The sequence below is a fragment of the Drosophila gunungcola genome, assembly GCF_025200985.1.
Source record: "Drosophila gunungcola strain Sukarami chromosome 3L unlocalized genomic scaffold, Dgunungcola_SK_2 000005F, whole genome shotgun sequence".
Lineage (NCBI taxonomy): Eukaryota > Metazoa > Arthropoda > Insecta > Diptera > Drosophilidae > Drosophila > Drosophila gunungcola.
Genome location: NW_026453180.1, coordinates 3,805,305 through 3,825,039, shown reverse-complemented (window position 1 = coordinate 3,825,039; position 19,735 = coordinate 3,805,305). Strand labels below are relative to the sequence as shown.

Genomic DNA, 19,735 nt, shown 5'->3' with positions numbered 1-19,735 from the left:
TTTTTTTATTTTAAAATAGCTTATAAACTCACTACTTTATTAAAATTTTTTTAGAACAATATCTTGGCTTTCATCCAACTTATTTTTTAGTGTAGGAAACTATATATAAACGGCGCCACAATCATGGACATGGACATGCTACGGACATGGACTCTCAGCCCCGGGAACACAAAAAAAAAGGAACTCGGAACTTGGCGCCAACATTTTGCGTTTGGCGCAGACATTAAAATGCTTAAAATATCGATTTGTTACAAAGGCTCAAAATATAAGGCCGCAATTTGGGCCAAAAACGCGGTGCACGAGCAACAGTCTGCTACTTAAAAGGCCAAAAGAAAATGGTTGGAAACGGCAGAAATAGAGAAAAGGTACAAGAGAGGGATTTAACGCTTTTCCTGAGATATTACATATATATTTATATATAAATCTAATATTTCAGCAACTATAAAAACAAAATAAGGGAGGGAGCTCAAGTTAAGCGTTTGAGGCGGGCAGAACGTTTATATTTAGGTAAATTGAGATACATGGCTATAAATACTTTTAAATTTATTGTTTGCCCTTAAAAGGTTGAGTAAAAGTGCAGTAAATTATTGTGAAAAAATTTCATTTAATGAGACCCTTTAGATTTGTCTTATATGAAAATATTATTTGCAATCTAATTAAATAATTTTCTTTTTTTTATTTTAATATATGGCAATAAGATATTTTAAAATATTCTATTAATTATAATTTGTTCGTGTTGGATTTCAATTTTTGCAGAATATTTTCACTCCAATTAACTATTTAACTAACTATTAATCTGTTCCTAATTTCCTTATCCATCAATCCACCTGTGAGTCCATTAATCTGTTTGCTGATCTTTATATATTTGCACCTCTGAGTCTGCCGAACAAGTGTGCAATTTATCCAAGCCATCTGTCTGCTTGGTAGAATCCATCATTTATCCATTCCCAAACTCACTTCTTCTCTTTTTTTTGTTTGGGTATCTATAGCCGGATCCGTTTCTGTGTTTTCTTCGCCCGAATAGGCATTTATAGCCCGAAAAGTTTGGTCGAATGTAACCCTGCACATCCTGGGCAGTTGCCTTGGCTATTTAGTGTGTGTCTATGGCTTCCCTTCTCCTTTTTTTGGTCTTTTTTGGGTGCTTCCCATTTTACCTTTTGGGCAAACTTCTCTTTTTTTGCACCTGTCTGTTTTTTGGGTAATTTCTGCCCACCGCTTATGGTGTTTTTTTAGCCAAGGGCAAAACGGATTCCTATCATGACTGTCATATATTGAGTTTACCATTGTGAAACATAAAGGTATGTACATATTCAAAAAGCCTCCTTCCTATTTAAAAATATATATGTTAAAAATGTCTAATCGATACTTTCGTAGTGAATTAATTTAAATACTTACTACGAACTTATAGTCGAGTAATAACAAGCCAAGGAGACATCCAAAATTTGGCGTTCAACGTGGGGCTTTCATTGTATTTACATAGAAAATTTCACCTTTTGGCAAACTTCTGCTTTTTGCACCTGTCTGTTTTTTTTGGGTAATTTCTGCCCACCGCTTATGTTCCTTTTTTTTCAGCATTTAGGTTTTATGTGCGCCGGGCCAAAGGCAAAACGGATTCCTATCATGACTGGAAAACTCGGCTCTGATTTTTCCGCACTGTTATTGCTGTAATATGAACCCATTTTTTGTGTTTTGCTTGTGCTGGTTGTGTTTTCCGTTTTCGGAGCGTTTCAACTTTCATTTCGGCGGTGCTCCGTGTGTTTTACGGTTTACGGTTTTACTTCACGTAGAACGTGCATTTCGGCCGCATATTTTCCGGTCGTGTTGCTACTGCCACTGTCGTTGTTTTGGTTCATTTCACATGGATTTCACATGCACCCGGAGCCATTTCCATTGTGTGCGCGAGGAAATTAAAAAAAGCGAACACGCAAAACGAGCTGGAAAAATGTTTGTGGGCAGTATACTCAGGATGAAGTGGAAAGGAATTCTGAATTGTTTACTTTTAGCATTCGCGTATGTAGATAGCGGATAGTTATGGGCATTATAGGGGATATGTACAGCGGATTTATAGAGCGGCGATGCCCGTTGATTGAATGCCGGATTTTCGCATATTCTTTATGGGGCCCTGGGATCAAGTGTGTTGCAAAATATTTTACACGCTCTTTTGTGAAATTCAAACTGAACATTTAAAATACAAAAAAACCATGACAGTGCCAAATGTTTTAACATGAAAATAATAATAGATGTCGATTAAAGCTAACAGATTGTATAAATATTTAATTACAATTCAGAGCCGGTTTAGATTCGAATAAAGTATTTTACTACAGTGCATAAATAAAGCACTCCAACTGGGAATTTGATACCAACTGAATGACTTTCACAAATTAAATTCATAATGCTCTATTAGTTTACCAAATTCGTACTTAAATATTAAATTAGCTTGGTTCTTTCGGCTCTTCGTTTTCTCAACCATCTGGCCTAATCCTTTGCAAAATTTCATTAAATATCTTGAGGCTAGGTCTCTATCTCATTACCAACTGTGCGGACCCACTTAAAACATTTGATAATTTAATCACTCCGGAATTCCTATTATTTGATTCGGCTTATTGTCGGTTAAATCACAGACAGATTGGGTTTTTGGGGCCAAAAAGCAATTTCATCTCAACCAGCCCACTAACAAACTGCCAACTGGCAAGCCAAACGGCAGCCAACTCAACGCACTTAACCACAAAAAGCACCACCATCCAAACCACCTAAAACACCCAACTAACCACCTACATAAGCCGGCTGGCTGAGTGCTTAGTGGGGATGCCACATTAGGCAAATATGTAAATAACTTTTAAGGAATTAGGCGCACTCGCACACAAAAAGCCGAAGGAGACGCAAAAGACGAGGGCCCTGGATTGCTAGACAATACAACTTTCTTGGGTCTTGCTTATCAGCCGATAAACAAGGCCTACAATACCTTCACTTATACGCCATGTTGCACCGGTCTGTTGGACAACAAAATGGAACATGCAACAGGGCAAAATCAAAGGGAAGCTGGATACTGCGAGAAAATAACTAACAACTGATACTAAACAAGAAAAAGTTTATGAAATTAAATTGATTTTAAAATATATATTTGGTTACCTTAAGCTATTGCTTAACAAAAAGCCAGATAACTGTATATAACTAATATATTAATTCAATATATTTAAAAACTAAAAAAATCCCTTTCTATTTTTAAAGAAAAGTCTAATCTAACTAAACCTTCTTAATGAATCAAAAATGAATTGTCGAGTAATAATAAGGCAGGAGACATTCCAAATTTGGCGCACAACGTGGAGCATTAAGTGTATTATACTTAATTTTTTCTTTGAAAGTCGTGTTTGCTACCAAAATTTTTGTCAGTGTCTTAGGTGGAAAACATTAATTACACACACGTTAGCCAGAGGTCCAGAGCACCAAGTCCTGCACAGGAGCCATGAAGAGCCGACAGACCAGAAGGCAAACCACAAGCGCGTCATTACCAAACAGGGCAAACAGGGAAAACAGGGAAAACAGGGAAAACCGGGAAACCCAGAGATGGAAAATGAAAAGGAGGTTATAGGGCGGAGGCAAAGGGACAGGGAATTGAGAGTGACGCAGAGATGAGGCCAACGGGAATTGGGAATCGTTTCATAGCTCGCCACGTAAAACTCCTGCTGCATTTTATCTGCTCCAGTTGCAACGGAGGTGACGCATTGGGACCCTCCAAGAGCGAAAGGGACCAACACATCTGTGTGAAAGAGAAGGGGAACGGCCCGGAGCATATTTACATTTGCTCGGCATTTAATGCAAGTGGGAATTACAAAAGGAGGGCGTGGCTAGTAATGGTTGTCGTTGTTGTTGTGTTTGTTGTTGATGTTCTGAGTGTCTCTGCCTCCTGGCAGCCGATTTAAAATATTCGAACCAAGCCGCAGCAAAAAGCCAGGGAGATAGATGGATAGTTAAAAGCAGGAGGGGACAGGCTTAAAAGCATAAACGAAAACAGCATAATGTGCCATGCACAAACAGAAATCAGGGACTTTAACTTTGGGGTTTTTTGCCTTATTTAATTTAATATTGCAAACCTGTTCTACTTATGGTCCTCCGAGCCGTATTAGTCTTAAACTAATTATAAGCTCAGTTCTTATAAGTTTTTATCTCGATGATAAAGGTAAGAAATTAAAAAACTTGAGCGTTTGTATATGTTGTGTCAATCCAAACAAATTTTCTCATATTGTTTGTCAAGCATTGATAGCTAACAATGATATTAATGACATGAGAGACTATATCACACCACAATTTGTCTATTTCTTCCTCTGTAATGCCTGTACTTGCAGCTTTTCAGCCAGCATTTTACCGTAGGAGCGGTAAACAATAATAACAGGCACCAACAATGAAGCATGATGGCCCTTCGAGGATTACAGGACACATCCATGGGCGGCGGTAAGGGGGGTTTGATGAAGGGCCAGGACCAGGAGCTGAAACTGTAGCATCGGGCGAGTATGCGACTAAGTGTTTTGCAACGGAAATGCCGAGCTATCATGCAAAAAGCCACTGTCAGATTAACGAACCATGGCCAAAACAGACAGGGGGTGAATGGAGGTATGAAAACGGGGATGAATCGGGGGTGAAAAGGGGATGAAAACGTAGATAGCCTGAAGGTAAATGGCATCGGGAGATCCGCATTTCAGGCACGTGACGCAGCGACAGTCCATGACCAAGTGCTGATTTTTTATCAACCGGAATGCTAGGAAGTGGCAGGTAGTGAGAAAGATGGGCCAACAACTGAACGAAAAACTAGCAAAAAGGTTATTGACATTGTTGTTTTCACTCGCCACCACCCAAACAACTCCCCAACTGAATTTCTGTCTCGTCTGATTCGTTCACTTCAAAAATTCGTAGACTTTCAAGCAAACAGACGGCGAAAAAATGCAAAATAAAAAATGATCTGGAACTGGGAATTAAGGTGGGTAAAATACTCTTACCTAGAAGATGAATATAAAGATTTAAAGCTTTTAAATTGCACATGGAGCAAGTCGTAAAAATGTTATTAAAATTTATTATGTAAATATTTTAAGCTAAATTTTCGTATACCAGGTTGAGTATTATTTCATCAAGATGGTCCTAAATTTTAGCACTAATACGCAGTGGTGTCTTTGCTTTTGGCACTTAATAAAATAAAATGAACATATGTCAAAACAAAATTGTATTAATTGGAGGAATTTTTAAGACAACAAATTTAAAACACTCAAATAATTGATTAATTAATGTAATTAAAATATTAAAATAACAAGATTATTTACTTTTAAAATTTTAAACACAAAAATTCAACTTCATTCAAAAATATTACGCATACCCATTGTTATCTCTTCTCTTATGTTTATTGAAAAACATTTCCGCAGTCTTTTATAAACTTGTATATTTTGATGCATGTCAATTTTATTTCTAAGATATATTCTAAAGCAAGGTCCTAAGTTTTAAACTTGAAGCTTTTACTACTTCCAAATTGTCATCAATTTCTGAAACACTCAAAACAAAAGCTCAATTATTTTTGATCACCAATAAAATTGCTCACCACCACTCCAGATGCCGCCCAGCAATCAAAATGCAGGCTTCGCCACTTGTGTATGACAAAACCCCTTGAAAACATCATTAGATCCTTGAAAGCGGTTCCAAAAACCGCTTAAAAAGCATTGCATACTTGCAGGCGCCTCCTAGAGAAAAACACAACGAAAAAGCCAGGACAAAAATAAAACAAAACGCTGCACAGCAAAACGGCAACAGAAAAACAAAGCAAAGTCAAGCGGAACGTAACAGAAACTGCGCAACTTTTGAAGAGGTGGAAATGCTTTTTAAGTATTAATTTGCGCAAACACTCGACGCAGCAGCAAAAAAGCGAAAAAAAGGCGAAAAAAGCGAAGAGGAAAACAACAAAAGATGCAAAAAACAAGTTAATAAAGCAGTTGCAGCTGTAGCACCTCCTCAATTTCAACCTCCTTGTTTGTTTGCACTCAAACTTAAAAACGTAATATTGCAATTTAGAAAAGTTTTGGACTTTAAGTTGCAGGCAAAGAAATTAAGTAAAATCTCTTACTTACAAAAAAAATTTATTTGGCTTAAAGTTTTCTTCTTGCTCTTAAAATCGCATTTATAAAAGCTAAAATTTTTTTTATCAAACCTCTAGAAAGTAATTTTATAATACTTTGTAAGAATTACGTTATATTGCAATTCAGAAAATATACAGAGATTTTTGGTTCAGCCAAACAAAATTTTAAGCCAATTCTAGCTCTAACTCTTTTCACTCATTTAAAAATGTAAAATTGTATTGATACAATTTCAATTATTTTTATTATAATTGATTATAAAGGGCTAATTTTGTGTATTAAAATATGAAAGGACTTTATATTTATAAGAGCTCGTATTTAAGTATTAAAATCACCAGGCTTTATTAAATTTGAAAATCTAATTATAATAAAAGTACTAAGGGTGCTGTAAAGTGATAAGCGTAACATTTAAATTTAACACTTAATTGAATTACTAATGTGACTTCGAGTGACTTTAACTTAACTTATAAATTTGTATTAACTCTATAAATTTTAAATTAAAGTATAATATATGGACACATGTTTAATAAATATATTAAACTTTTTTTTTTTTTTTTCTTGGTGCATTCTCTTTGACCAATGTCCCACTAATTGTTTGCAACATGGTCTATCGCTTTTGGGCAAACACCCCAACTGAAAAACATAGGATACCCGCAGGACACCTCCGGTTGAAAGGTTTCCCATCCAATTTCTCCATATATAGCAAGTGCATTTTTACTGTTTTGCGTTAATTGAAAACTTTTTTTGCAAGTAAATATCCGTATTTTTCGCAGCATGGCAGAAACAAAACTGAATTGGAAAACTTTTCTAGTTTTTCCCACACTACACAAGGGGGTTGAGAAAGTTGTCGTAAGTAGAAGTGCAACTCTGAGTTTTTAACGCTTTGCCGCCTTTCATTTGTTTAGACTTCTCCCCTAGAAAGCTTTAAGTTCCAGTGGTATACCACTCCCACCAAAAATACACAAAAAAAAAAAAAAAACGATGGAAAAACACCCCAAATTCAGAGCCAGACTTAAGTGAGTTTGTGTTTCCTCTCAGAACTTGGCGGCCAATTAGTTTGTTGCACCGAAATCCCGGGTTAAGTGTGGGATTTCGGGGGCTTTAACTGGTTGTGACAGCCGTTATGTTCGAGACTGGGACTTGGACTTGGCCAAATCGGAAATCTACTCTAAGCTGTTTGGGCTGCGGCGTTTTTGCTATTGCAAAATTGTCATCAAACGAAGTGGAGAAAGTCAGGGCTTTTCTAAATAAAGAAAGGTAGCTTTCAGCAAAAAATCATTAGTTCAAAATCTTGATATATCTTATAGTTATTATAAAGGCACAATTTAAAATAACTGCTCAAAATAAAACTGGCCTACATATATTACCTTCAAATAAACGAATTTAAAGTTGTTCCGTACAAATCTTAGAAACTTAATGTTAATTTTTCTTTTAATGGAACGTTTAATATTCTTATTAACCATTAGATTAGAAAAATAGTATGGCGATTAAAGAAACCAAACAAATAAAACTGACTCTATTTTCTATCCAAAGTATCAAATTCTATGTCAAAACCCCTGTATATTTCATCTAAAGTATCAAGTTCTTAAACAAATCTCTCAAATGTGTAATATAAATAAATAAAAAATTTATTAAAATTACATATTACTGCCTAATTACCATTAAAACATTTAATATTTTAATGACTTTTAACCGGCTTATTAGTTTATAATTCATCCCCAGCAATCCGACTTTAAAGCGCTTTAAAAGCTTTTTAATTCATAATTTCTCAGTATCTGTGAGCAATCATCAAAAATTTCTTTAATGACAACAGGTTTCACGATTTCTGTTGAAGATAAGGAAACTTTGAGAATATTTTAACAGCTTCCTACAAGCATTTAAAGTGACTCAAGACCTTTGTCGTGCAAATGTTTAATTTGATTGTGTGGCTTTGGGCTTGTATTTTAAATAACAAAATTAAAAAACGTGTTCTCTTACAAAAAAAATTAATTTTTTTTCTACACGTTGAATATGTTAAATGTAATTTAAGTCTATTCCTAAAAAAACTTAATAAGCTTGTGCTTTTTGCCATAGAGATTCGATTAAATAAATATTATCTTTAAGAACCTAAGCTTACTTAACCTTTCTAAAACTGTTATTTAAATGATATTGTGGATATTATTTAGGAATATAATATTGCTGGTTGGTACTCACGATTTCCCTCTGCAGCTTGGCGATGTTGAAGTTGGCCTGGGCCAGTCTCACACTTAAAGTGGCCACATCGCTGGTCAACTGCGCCCTTTCGCCGGCATTGCGATCCACCAGCTTGAGCATCTTGTCCTCCAGACTCTGGTTGACCTTTTGAACCCGCTTGTGCGATTCGTAGAGTCGATCGTATTTATCCTGCCACGCTATTACGCTATCCTCCAGTTCCACCTGCCGTTCCGATTCCCTTAGACAGGCCGATTCCAAAGCATATAGTTGCGTTTGCTTCTCGATTAGTGCCTGTTGCAGCTGCTCAATTTCCGTCACTGTGGGGGCGGATGTTGTCGCCTTTCCAGGGGGCGTGGCAGCCGTTGATATAGTGGATATTGCAGTTGATGTTTCTGCTGGTTTTTTCGGTGTGCCCGCTGTGGTGGCCGCCTGCAAATTGAGTAAATAAACACACAAACACACACACACAAAATGAAATTATGAGCTGCACAAATATTTTGTAATTAATTTTGCTTCCGGAGGGAGAGCAACGAACAACGCATACCGGACGCAAAGTGTCACACGCTTTCGATTGCAAAGCCCGTACTGAAAAGCCCCGGACAAAGTGGGATCCGGAGAAGGCTGCTCCGGACAGCTTCATTATTCCACCAGCGGATCTCTTTCTGCTTAAATTTAAAAACAGCATTTTATAAAGCTTTGAGCGTGCCGTGTCATAAAAATGCACGTCATGCCCGAGAATTTTGTGGACAAGCGGAGCGAGGGTCCGACTTAACCCATAACGTACAGCATCTGCAGCTGATAAGGTATTAATAATGGGTTCAGTTACGGTGAAAGATGGAATACCCTATTAACCAGACTTAATACGCTATCACCCATCTAAAAATATCAACTATAATTTGGTATTTTATGAGTTGTTTATTGATAATGGGTTAAGTTACGGTGAAAATTGGAATACCCTCTTATTAAGTAGATACCCTATTAAATGCTTTAAAATAATAGTTAGAATCCATATTCCCCACAATTTGGTGTGTAGAGTAGTGTGCATGGATCTATGGCTGTTGACAACTGATAAGCGAAGTGTAACGGTGGATTGTACAGCACGCAAACAGTGGGTTATTCGAATAATCAGAGAGTGTGAAATGAAACAAGAGAGATCAGTTGAAGAGAACTGAAAGAACAGATAATAGTACAGAGCTTTGGGTTTTTAATGAAGGGCTTATCAGTACCACAAATATACATACATACTTATATATGCATATGTAAATACAAAGCATCATTGCACATTATCTGCTAAGCCATAAAGCTTAAATGATAATGTTATTTTAATCCAGAGACTGTTATCTGTATTGCTTTCTTTAAGAAATGTTAACAATGTTAACGAACCAATATCTTTGTGGCCGATAAAGTACAACTTTTGACATTTCCTGTTTGGCTTATCTTAATTAAAAACTACCATGGCCGACACCTATAAAAACCCTCTGCTTGGTTCAACAAATAGTGAAAAAGTTTTCAACCACCAACGAGAATGAAAGTGATTTGGATTTTGAGCTTTTTACTCCTGAGCGTTATTTGTGGATCCACAGTACAGGATACAACTACTACCGAGGATCCCATTTCCAAACTAGGTAGAGAAACAAACGAAAATATTCAGGACGTCCTTAATAAATATGATCGGTTATGCAGTGATAACCAGGAGTTGTCCGATTGGCTTGACAGCCTTCGAATGGCTTTAAAATTGGACAATAAGCTTGTCAGCTGGAAAATAAAATCACTAATTGAATTCAATGCATACAATAAGCAGCGTACGAAGCTTGACTCAGCCATCGATGCACGCATAGAGCGCCTTAATAGTCTTCTTCCCACTTTCGAACCCGATGGCGCATGCTCAAAGTTTTACTTAAAACAAAGAGATGCTCTTAAAAATGCTAAACAGCTTAACAATTTCGATAAATCAAACATTTTAAACGAAAACTCCAAAGACTGCCGTGACGAACCTGTTTATGATTATTACTAACCTGATAAATTATAACTATTTTAGCAACTTCCAACAGTTTTATTTTTAATAATAAGTTAAAAACCAGAAAACATGCATTTCTCTTAAAATTAAAAAAAAAATTAGTTAAAAATACTTAACAAAATTGTTTGGTATTTAAAAAATAAATAAACAAGCAAATATATTAAATAAATAAAAAAAAACTATTTTAAATCTGTTATATTTTAAAGTACACTATAATTACAAGCATTACAAATATTACAAACTTTTCAGACCCTTTCTTTGATAATATTAAAGCAACATAAAATGTTTATTATAAATTCAAAAAAATTCAGCATATAAAATAATATTATCATACGAAAAAAAAACTTATTTTAGATATCTGCATATAAAATTACCTAGAAGTTTTTAAAACGAACGTATAAATCATAACTTACATAATTGATAGCAAAAATAATACAAAACATAAAAACAAAAGTAAAATTATTGGTATAAATAAAAATAAACGCTAACCTTAAATTTTGCATCTTTTATTGTACATTTTGTTATTTTAAAAATTTAATTAATTCCTCTGTCATTACAATGTGACTAGTGCCTTGATAATAACTTGTAGCACTAAGGTGTTGTCACAAATAAATAAATAAAAAAATTAATAAAGAGCATGGCAAGCACTTGTTCTTATCACCCAAGTCACGACTCCACCTCGATCCATAATGCGGTTATCAATTTCAATACTCATCCATCTCCGACTCGTCCAATTTAGTTGGGAATTTCGAATTTAGAAAGAAGGGGGGATTCTCGACGCTGATGGCTGAGTAGCAAAGTGCAAACTACGTTCGCAAACAACTAATTGGATTAACTTGACACAAAAACGAGAAGGAGTTGCACAGCCAGAATGTCGCCAGTGGAAACTTTGTCTTTGGTTACTCCTTCGCATGAATCCTTCGACTCTGTGGGAAAACCACATGGGTTTTCCTTTCCTTTCGTCACCATATATGAGAACGACATGAAATGGCGGGGGATTGGGAATGGGGGAAAAGTCGCCAGCTCAAACCTAAAAACTGCAAAATGTACAGAAAATTTAATTAAAAAAGGATTTTCGGCCTGGCTGCTAAAGTTGCTTGGCTTCTTCTTCTCCGCTGACTTGGCCTCCTTCGATTTTTCCCAGACAAATAATTTTTCTTCGCACAATTTTGCCGAGAACGCATAAGAAAATTCAATTTATAGTTTGTGTATGTGTGTGTGTGTGGGCGTGCCAAATTGCCAAAGACAGACAATGCTATTAATTAATTTGGAAAGCATTTTGCCGGGTGAAAGAAGGCGGTAACAATTAAAACGGAACCGGTTAAAGTGCTGCTTTTTGAACTTTTTGGGGGGCCGAAAATGACGAAGAGCTGGCCAAAAATGTGTGTGCTTTTCCGGTCCAGGCGGCACACATTTTCCCGGCATATGATAGTGGTTCTCCCCCCTGTGATTTGTTTGCCTTAAGGTCATTAAAACCATTTTCGTGTTCCCACATTTTTCTGCTTTTATGTCGACATTTATGTTAGGTTTTTTGCTTGCGGCTTGATTTTCAATAATTTAGCAAATGGTTTTTGTTTTGATGCTCACCAAATGATTTAACAAGCCTAACGAGTAGGCATTTCCGTGTCCTAAATGGCGATTACCTTTTTTATTATCGCATTTTGTTTATCAGCTTTAATTGATATTATTACGGATTAAGTTGTAAATTGAATAATGGGCTAGTTATTTTTTATTATTTTACTTCAGTGTTTGTAAATTGTTTGATAACGCTTATAATTTTCCTGTCAAGGTTTCAATTTATACTGGCACTTGTTTTGTTATTATTTACATAAAGTGACAACTTAATCTTTTAATAGGCTTTAACTATAATGTAGACCATAACCATAAATCAGAGCAGGGCTAAGATCAATTTCAAGCGTTTTTTTTAAATTGAAAATCAATATATTGCCTTTAATAATAAATTTCAGCTGGTAAAACAAAAATTATTGTTCTCAAACTAATAAAATACCTATTTTTGATACAAGTTTCAAGAGAATAAAAGCTCACAAATTACCTTAATGTATTTTTATTTTGAAAATTCAATTAATAAATCTTAATTAATCAAGTATTTCTTTTTGAAACATAAAACATGCTTGTTAGCAAATTTTCCTCAACTTCTTATCACATTCCATTTGTTAAAGCTTTTGCTGAAGAATTGTCTCAACCACGAGGAATCCTTTTTGTTTCTTGAAAATTCCCACTTCAATCCTTTCGCTGCTCATTTTTCATGGTAAGCAAAATATTTAAGGGAAAGGAAAAGCTGCTTGTAGAGTTTTCCCATGCACGTGAATGACTCTCCAAAACGGTTTTCTAATTGTCATCCTTTTCTCAGCTTGGAGTGCATTGGAAAACCCAAAAAGTAATGAGGGAAAAATGGGGAGTTTCTTCGGTGTCTTTGTCATTATTTATTATGTTGCTCAAGTCTTTCATTACACAAGCATTTTTCTGTCTTTCATTTGTTGCCTTTGTGCCGAAAACAGCAAAAATAAAGAAATGTAACAAGGAAACGAGGGAGAATTTTCTTATCAACTGGGGACGTTGTCACATTCCTTCACTGCTTATTTACAGTAATTCGGTTGCTCATTTTCTCCGCCATTTTTCTTTTCACCCACACAAAGGCTTACAAAAAAAACAAATGGGTGTGGAAAACCGGAAGTATGGCGCCCAAGTGTAGACTTTGAATATAAGAAAAATTCCCATCATTAAAAAATTTGAGGTTCATTTTGAACTCATTGAGTGCGGCAAAAGATAACATGTGGTATTTTAACAAAACTATAATTATTCATTTATATTACTAGACATGCAAGGAAGTACTTTTAACTTCGATTTAAGAACTAAAATTCCGAAATAACATTTTTAAATCAAAAAGCATTGCCCTAACTTGGGTTAATCAATTTAACTTTTTAGGTCAACATTCAGTTTATACCTGACGTGTTCTATGGCAGTCATATAAGTTTGTGGCTTTGTATTTAATTTTTACAGCAACAGAGAATCGAAAAAGTAATTTAACTTCGAATTAATTTCAGTGTTTGCGGTTATCATTAAAGTAAAAAGTGAAAAATAAAGTTTATTTAAATGTGTTTGCCCCGTAAGGAACTAACTTTTACGGTTCAGCCTCATTCAAAGGGATAATTACAAATCAGCAGAGAGATCCGGTCACCACGATAACAACCTTGTTGTTTCAGTAACCCAAAACTCGCGACTTTTCCCCGGCTCAATCGATAAACAAATGCGGTAAACATCAATGGACAGCGGGAAAGGACTCAGCGGGAAACTCACACAAGAGTGCTTGGGCAAACAACCTCGTTGGATGATGAATGGAAGGTCAATTGCCGTGACCCCGGCGAAAAGCAGGAAAAAAATAAAAAAATAAAAGAAAACTGGGGCCAAAAGCAGCGCTGACATTTAACGCAAAACGACGCGAGCCTGTCAATGCCAATGTCCTGGATGAGAAGTCCTGGCTTCAGAAGATTCAAGGGACGAAAAGGAGGGAAAAGGGAAAAAGGACGAAAGAAAGACGCAGCAACTCGAGATCCCGACCAGGAATGTTTATGCGAATGCTTGGGCACAAAAACATACGTGCCGTGCCTCTGTCCTTATCCCCATCTCGTTCACTTTGACTCCATGCTCTTCCTTTCTATTCATGTATGTCCTACACTCAAAAAAAATTCAATACACAAACACATACCATTTCTCTATGTATAAATCATCACCCATCATGTTGACAAATCTTTGTGGTACAACACAATATAATTAATTCCCTTTAAAATCCAAAGGAAATATGTTATCATTTTAATTACTTAAAATGTATTTTTAATTTTTGATCAAATGTTGACTAATCTTTATGATACGATGTATTAATATTAATCCATTTTATAGCTTAAAATGTATTTAAAAACTCAGAAAATTCTAAAAACGAGTAAAGAATTGAATAAATTAAAAAATAAATCTACTTCTATTCTTTCTTTAAAAACAGAAAAACTTACAAGATTTTAACCAAATCAATTAAAAAATTTATAAAAAGCTTACTTAAAAAACTTTTTTTTCCTAAAACAAAAATGTTTTTCAAGTGCGTAAAAATTTCTCGCAGTGTTCTTAAGCGGCGGAAGCGATGTGCACCGACTGACAGCTGAAGGAACACGAATAAACGAGAGGTCCTGACGGCGGGAGAAGCGAAATCCCTCAGCTGGAAAAATGCCTCATCTTGGCCTGACAGTTCGCCGAGTTGCGTCAACTTGTCGTCATATTTTTCAGTCAACTGAAAGTTCTCTATGACTTTCTCGATATAAGGATATATATGTTTATTGTGTGTGTGTGCTTGTGTAATTAGGATAATGGTTGCAGTGGCAAACCATCGGGGGTTTGGCCAATATTCAATACGATATTTATAGATTTAGCACTGCAATCGCTTAAGGATCTTTTGCAATTGGCAGGACGATTTACTACGGCACGTTTATTTAAAATTTATGACTGTTGCTGAGTATTTTATCAATTATCTGATATATTGCGTGGCAGTGTGTTTAATTATACCAATAATATGTTATAAACAGCTTAAGGGCTAAAAGCTTTTAACATTTAATGCTTGTTTTTTTTATAAAAAAGAGCTTAGCAAATTTTTAATTTAAAATTTGGGCGAAATCAGATATTTCCATTTTATATTAAATAATAATATTTGAACCCTTAACAAACAGCTTAAAGGTTTCATCAACTATTTTTTTAATTTTTTGCTTAAGCGATTATTTATTAATGATTGCTTCGTAATCCTAATTATATTAACCACTTTATTTGGATATATAAGAGCATAGCAAAAAATAGTAAAATCTAATCGAAATCATATATTTCCATGTTTGGAATTAATAACAACTTTTGAACCCTTTTTTAGCAAAAAAATTCCTGAAGCTATGTTTTTTTAAAGGTTATTATAATGTTATGCTAAGCCCCACCCTAATAAATATAAAATAATTGTTTCTCGACCCATTAACCCAAACATAACCCACTGTGCATTATCGTTAGCCCCAACAGAATGACACCAAATTTGAATTGTACATGTATCCTGACATATATTTCTTATTGTGCGTATGTGAGTCTCGTGGAATATGCCGTACATTTTGCGCCTGACACATCGTAGTTTAATGCTGGCAAATATTGAGCTACATGTATTCAACTCAAAACACGCACACACACGTACCACGAAAGACATGCGAAATTTATGCATATTTTGATGACATTTTGAACGCACAACGCAAAATGTCAAATACATAAAAATGAAAAGCTGACAAAACGAGTAACGAAGTGAAAGAGTAAACCCAATGCACGCACATTCCAGATATCAGCCAATATCCCCTTTCTACAGTGAAACAAATATTTAAAACAGATTTATTCTAGAAATAAAACATAAGAAAAAAAAAAATTTTACCATTTTGGAATAAATTAATATATATATATAACATATATATAACAAATGCGCTCCAAACAAATTTTTAGCAATTAGACAAGGCGATTTTACAAGATAATTAAATTGCTCTTTTAAATCAAATCACTTAACCGCTGAAATTAGATAATTGATAAAGGCTTAAGTTAGTTCTAAAGTTTTTATAAATGTGCCAAAAAGTACATAATAAAAATATTTATTTAAAAATTTAAATGTAAAAAAAAAAACCAAACAAATTTTTTGCAGAACTGGCCAAGATTTCTATTATTTATTCACCTTTAAACTACTTAAGTTTTGGATTTCTCAGTGTAGTGAAATACATATCGAATAACACGAAAGCGGAAATCGATGACGGCCATTTTGCCGTAAATTGAGGCATTTTGCCCCAACGCTCTTGTAATTGTACCGCTGAAAGATGGAAAGTGATGATGGGGGAAAATGTCTGAATGGGGGTGGGAAAATGGGTGGAAAATGGTAGAAAATGGGAGGAGGCAAGGATTTCTGCGACACATTCAACCGGCTATTTTTAGCTCGATTTTCATTTAATTTGCTGCCCATGCTGCATAACTAAGAGCGGCGAACGGTAGTCAAGCTTAAAATCCAACGGAGGGTCATGAAAAACCAGCAACAGGAAAAACCAGCTAGCGGTTTATGTTTTTCAATTACGCCGGCCGCAAAATTTGCAATTTAGATAGCAATTTTTAGGGAAAATTTCAGCGTGTTTCGGTGTTTTTTTTCTTATTTTTGTAAGTAGTATCCGTGCAATTTGGGAAATTGTACGCAGGGGGCAAAAGAAAACCACGTATGTGCGTGGCTAATACCAATTTCTAGTCAATTACGCAAATTTTGAATGTTTAAAGAGTCAACTTTTTTTGAGTGGAAGCACACTCAATTTGTTTCAGCGCAAACATTTCTGAGGCAAATTAAAATTTGCTAAATCTCGTTAAAAGTAAACATGTTAGCTAAAATTTAGATGAGTTGACTAATAACAAATAATGTGAAAATGCAAGTATTTATAATTTAATGATTTTGTGTTTTTTCTCACAATAAATAGGAAACAAAATAACAAAACATATTTGATTTATGTTAAGCTAAATATTAGTTGTGTTGACTAACAAGAAATAATTTATATGCCGTACATATTTAGTGAAAATGCATTTACTCTTTATTTAATAATTTTGCTATCAATCCATTTAGATTTTCTTTCTCAATAAATGGAAACCAAAAATCTGGAACATCATAAATTCAAATTATAATAGTTTTTAATGAAAACTGTATTGTTTTGACTATTTTATATTGTTACCAAAGAATGAAAATTATATTATTTGGATTAAATTAAGAAGAAAAGTACACATGTTATTTTTGGTAATTCATAAATAAATTGCTCGTTTTATGAGTAAACAACAATTTATAATTCTTTTGTTTGCACATAATAATGCTGCAAGCAAGGCAGCTAAACTTTTCTAATAATTTTAATTGACATTTAAAATATTTGCTATGCAAATTGTGTTGCCATTCTACATGTTGTTGTAGAATATTATTTGTCTTTCAGCTTCCTTCCGCTGCCGCTTTTCCTCCAGCTTTTCCTCCGGCTTTTCCATATCCCTTTTTGCACCCCTCGTTATCTGTAAGTGTTCAGGGACTTGGAAAATCCGTGTGCAATGTCAGTTGCCAAGAAGAAGAAGAAGAGGCAACTATGAGTATTTATGTGGGTGCAACGTGGCGTATGATTAATGAAAAAGGGGTAGGAAAAGTGCATCATCATGTACACACAGTACGCATATGGACAATGTTGAGTTGCGAGCAATGCGTCTGACAAATAAATAAAGCCAGGGGAAAACGTGGAAAATAGGGGATTGCAATAGGAATCGATTAAAAACAAATCGTTGATTGAATTTTCCCAAGCCTAAAAGCAGTTATGACGAACAAAAGGAAAAATGGGCAATAGAGTGGAGGAGGAAAACAAGAAGAAAAGCCGAAGACAAAGCAGCATTGCAGTGGCAGCAGCAATAATAACAATCAACCCCGCCCCCAAAATGCCAATTTTCCTTCTTTTTTTCTTGGCTAAAAGGGAAATAAGCAATTTCAGCAAATAAATCGTAAAAAGTAAAAGTAATAAAATCACGAAAATGAGAAAAAAACCACGCACACATACCCACACACATATGATGAAAATGCTGGGTAAATGAAAATACTCGTTGCTATCAAATACAGACAGCAAACAGAATCGCATTCGAGGTAACTGAGAAGAGTCAGAAAAATTTCGGGGGAAAAGTCAGGGGAGAAAAGCCAAGTTCAGAGCGTGAGATAACGCTTAATGTGGTGGAAATGGCGGTGCCAACAGTGGTGCCAAGGACCTTGATTAAGAAAAGCCAAGAAAATGGGGGAAAAACATCACAAATTAATGAGTAAATGTTGCCAGAACGAATGTTGGAAACGAGGCAAGTTATGAAAATATTGATTTTGGCTCAGCAGAATTAGTTGGGGAAACCTTTATTCTTTCGGAAATAAATGAAGAAACATATTTGTACATTTTCGGTAAATATATTATTGTATGTTTTTATAAAGAAATAGGTTGAGTTACCCAAGATAAATATATTAAATAATTTTTTTCTTGTTCCTTAAGTTTTCAAATGTAAGAAATTATTTATTATTATATTATTTTATAACCAAAACTATTTAGTGCTTTTGTTTCTTATTTAATTTTTTTATTTTTAATGTGTTTCCATAAATTGCGAATATAATTAGAGAAGTTATTTATTATTAATTTTGTTAGCTTTATTTTATTATGCCAGAACAAAAATGTAAGAAATTGTATTATTTCTATTGTGCTAACGGTTCTAACTTTTAGATTAATTTATTTTAAATGTGTCTTACATTTGTGAATCAAATTTAGTAATAAATCAATTTGACATTTATGATTTTTAAACGTATGAAGTTAAGTTTATAAAGAAAGCATCAAGTTTTATTGACTGCCCTAAAACAAATGCATTTCCTACATTATATATGTATGATGCCTGGCAAATTGAATTGGTTTGAACACTTTCCCGAAATTCATTCAAACATTTCCCATCAACTTAAGCAGCTCTCGCTTTGGCAAACTTCAATATAATTGATTTCTCGTACAGACAAAGCCATTCCCAGATTAATCCCCCTACCCTGTCAAGATTTCTATTGGCCAAAAAAGAGGAATGCTAATCAAGCCGGCCAAAACAGACCGAAATTCGAGAGAAATTCGAATAGGAGACATAGACATATGAAGTCATAGAAACTTGGAACTTTTCCAAAGCACAAAGAGCAGATAAAGAAAATTCCACACACACTCACACACACTACACACACACTTGTAGTTTTCCGAGTTTTCCGGCCGCACGAAGGAAATGAGCAAGACATTGAGTCACCTCAAATTGTTGGAGTGTGGAAAGGCTGGAAAAGCAATCAAAATACGGCAGAGACAAAGGCGAAGATATATAGAGGCAGACAAGCAAAATATTGCCTTTTCTGCGGCGCAGCAACAAGAGGAATGAGATACCTATACCGCAGTGGAAATGGGGCAGGGAAAATCTGAAGAGCTTGAGTGGAAAAACCACCTTTTGAAAAAACGTTTATGAAGTCAGAAATCTATACAAGTACAAGCATCAGAACGTGTTACCTTGCACAAGATGTGACTAATTAATAAACTTATAAATAAGACATATGAAAATCATATTTAAGAACAGTAATATTAAATGTTGATGCTAAGACTTTCAAGCGCAAATAAAGACAATAAATAAAAGTAACTGAAACTGGAAAACGGAACAGCATGATTGAAAAAACCTTCTAAAAATATATATAAAGAAATCCAGATAAATATAAACTAAATAATTAAGAATAATAATTTAATAAATCTATCTAATATACCTATTTTTTTGAAATAAATAAATTAAAAAAATTAAATAAATCAAT

At 34.6% G+C, this 19,735-nt stretch overlaps 1 protein-coding gene across 1 annotated transcript in view; it reads right to left on the bottom strand.

Moving 5' to 3' along the window:
• The window catches only part of LOC128259145 (uncharacterized), a 33,129-nt gene extending 24,085 nt beyond the window's left edge, over positions 1 to 9,044 (bottom strand). The window contains 2 exon segments of the mRNA XM_052991340.1: positions 8,304 to 8,732; positions 8,848 to 9,044. Coding sequence (XP_052847300.1) covers positions 8,304 to 8,732; positions 8,848 to 8,988 — 570 coding nt within the window. The 5' untranslated portion in view covers positions 8,989 to 9,044.
• Positions 9,045 to 19,735: the final 10,691 nt, after the last annotated feature.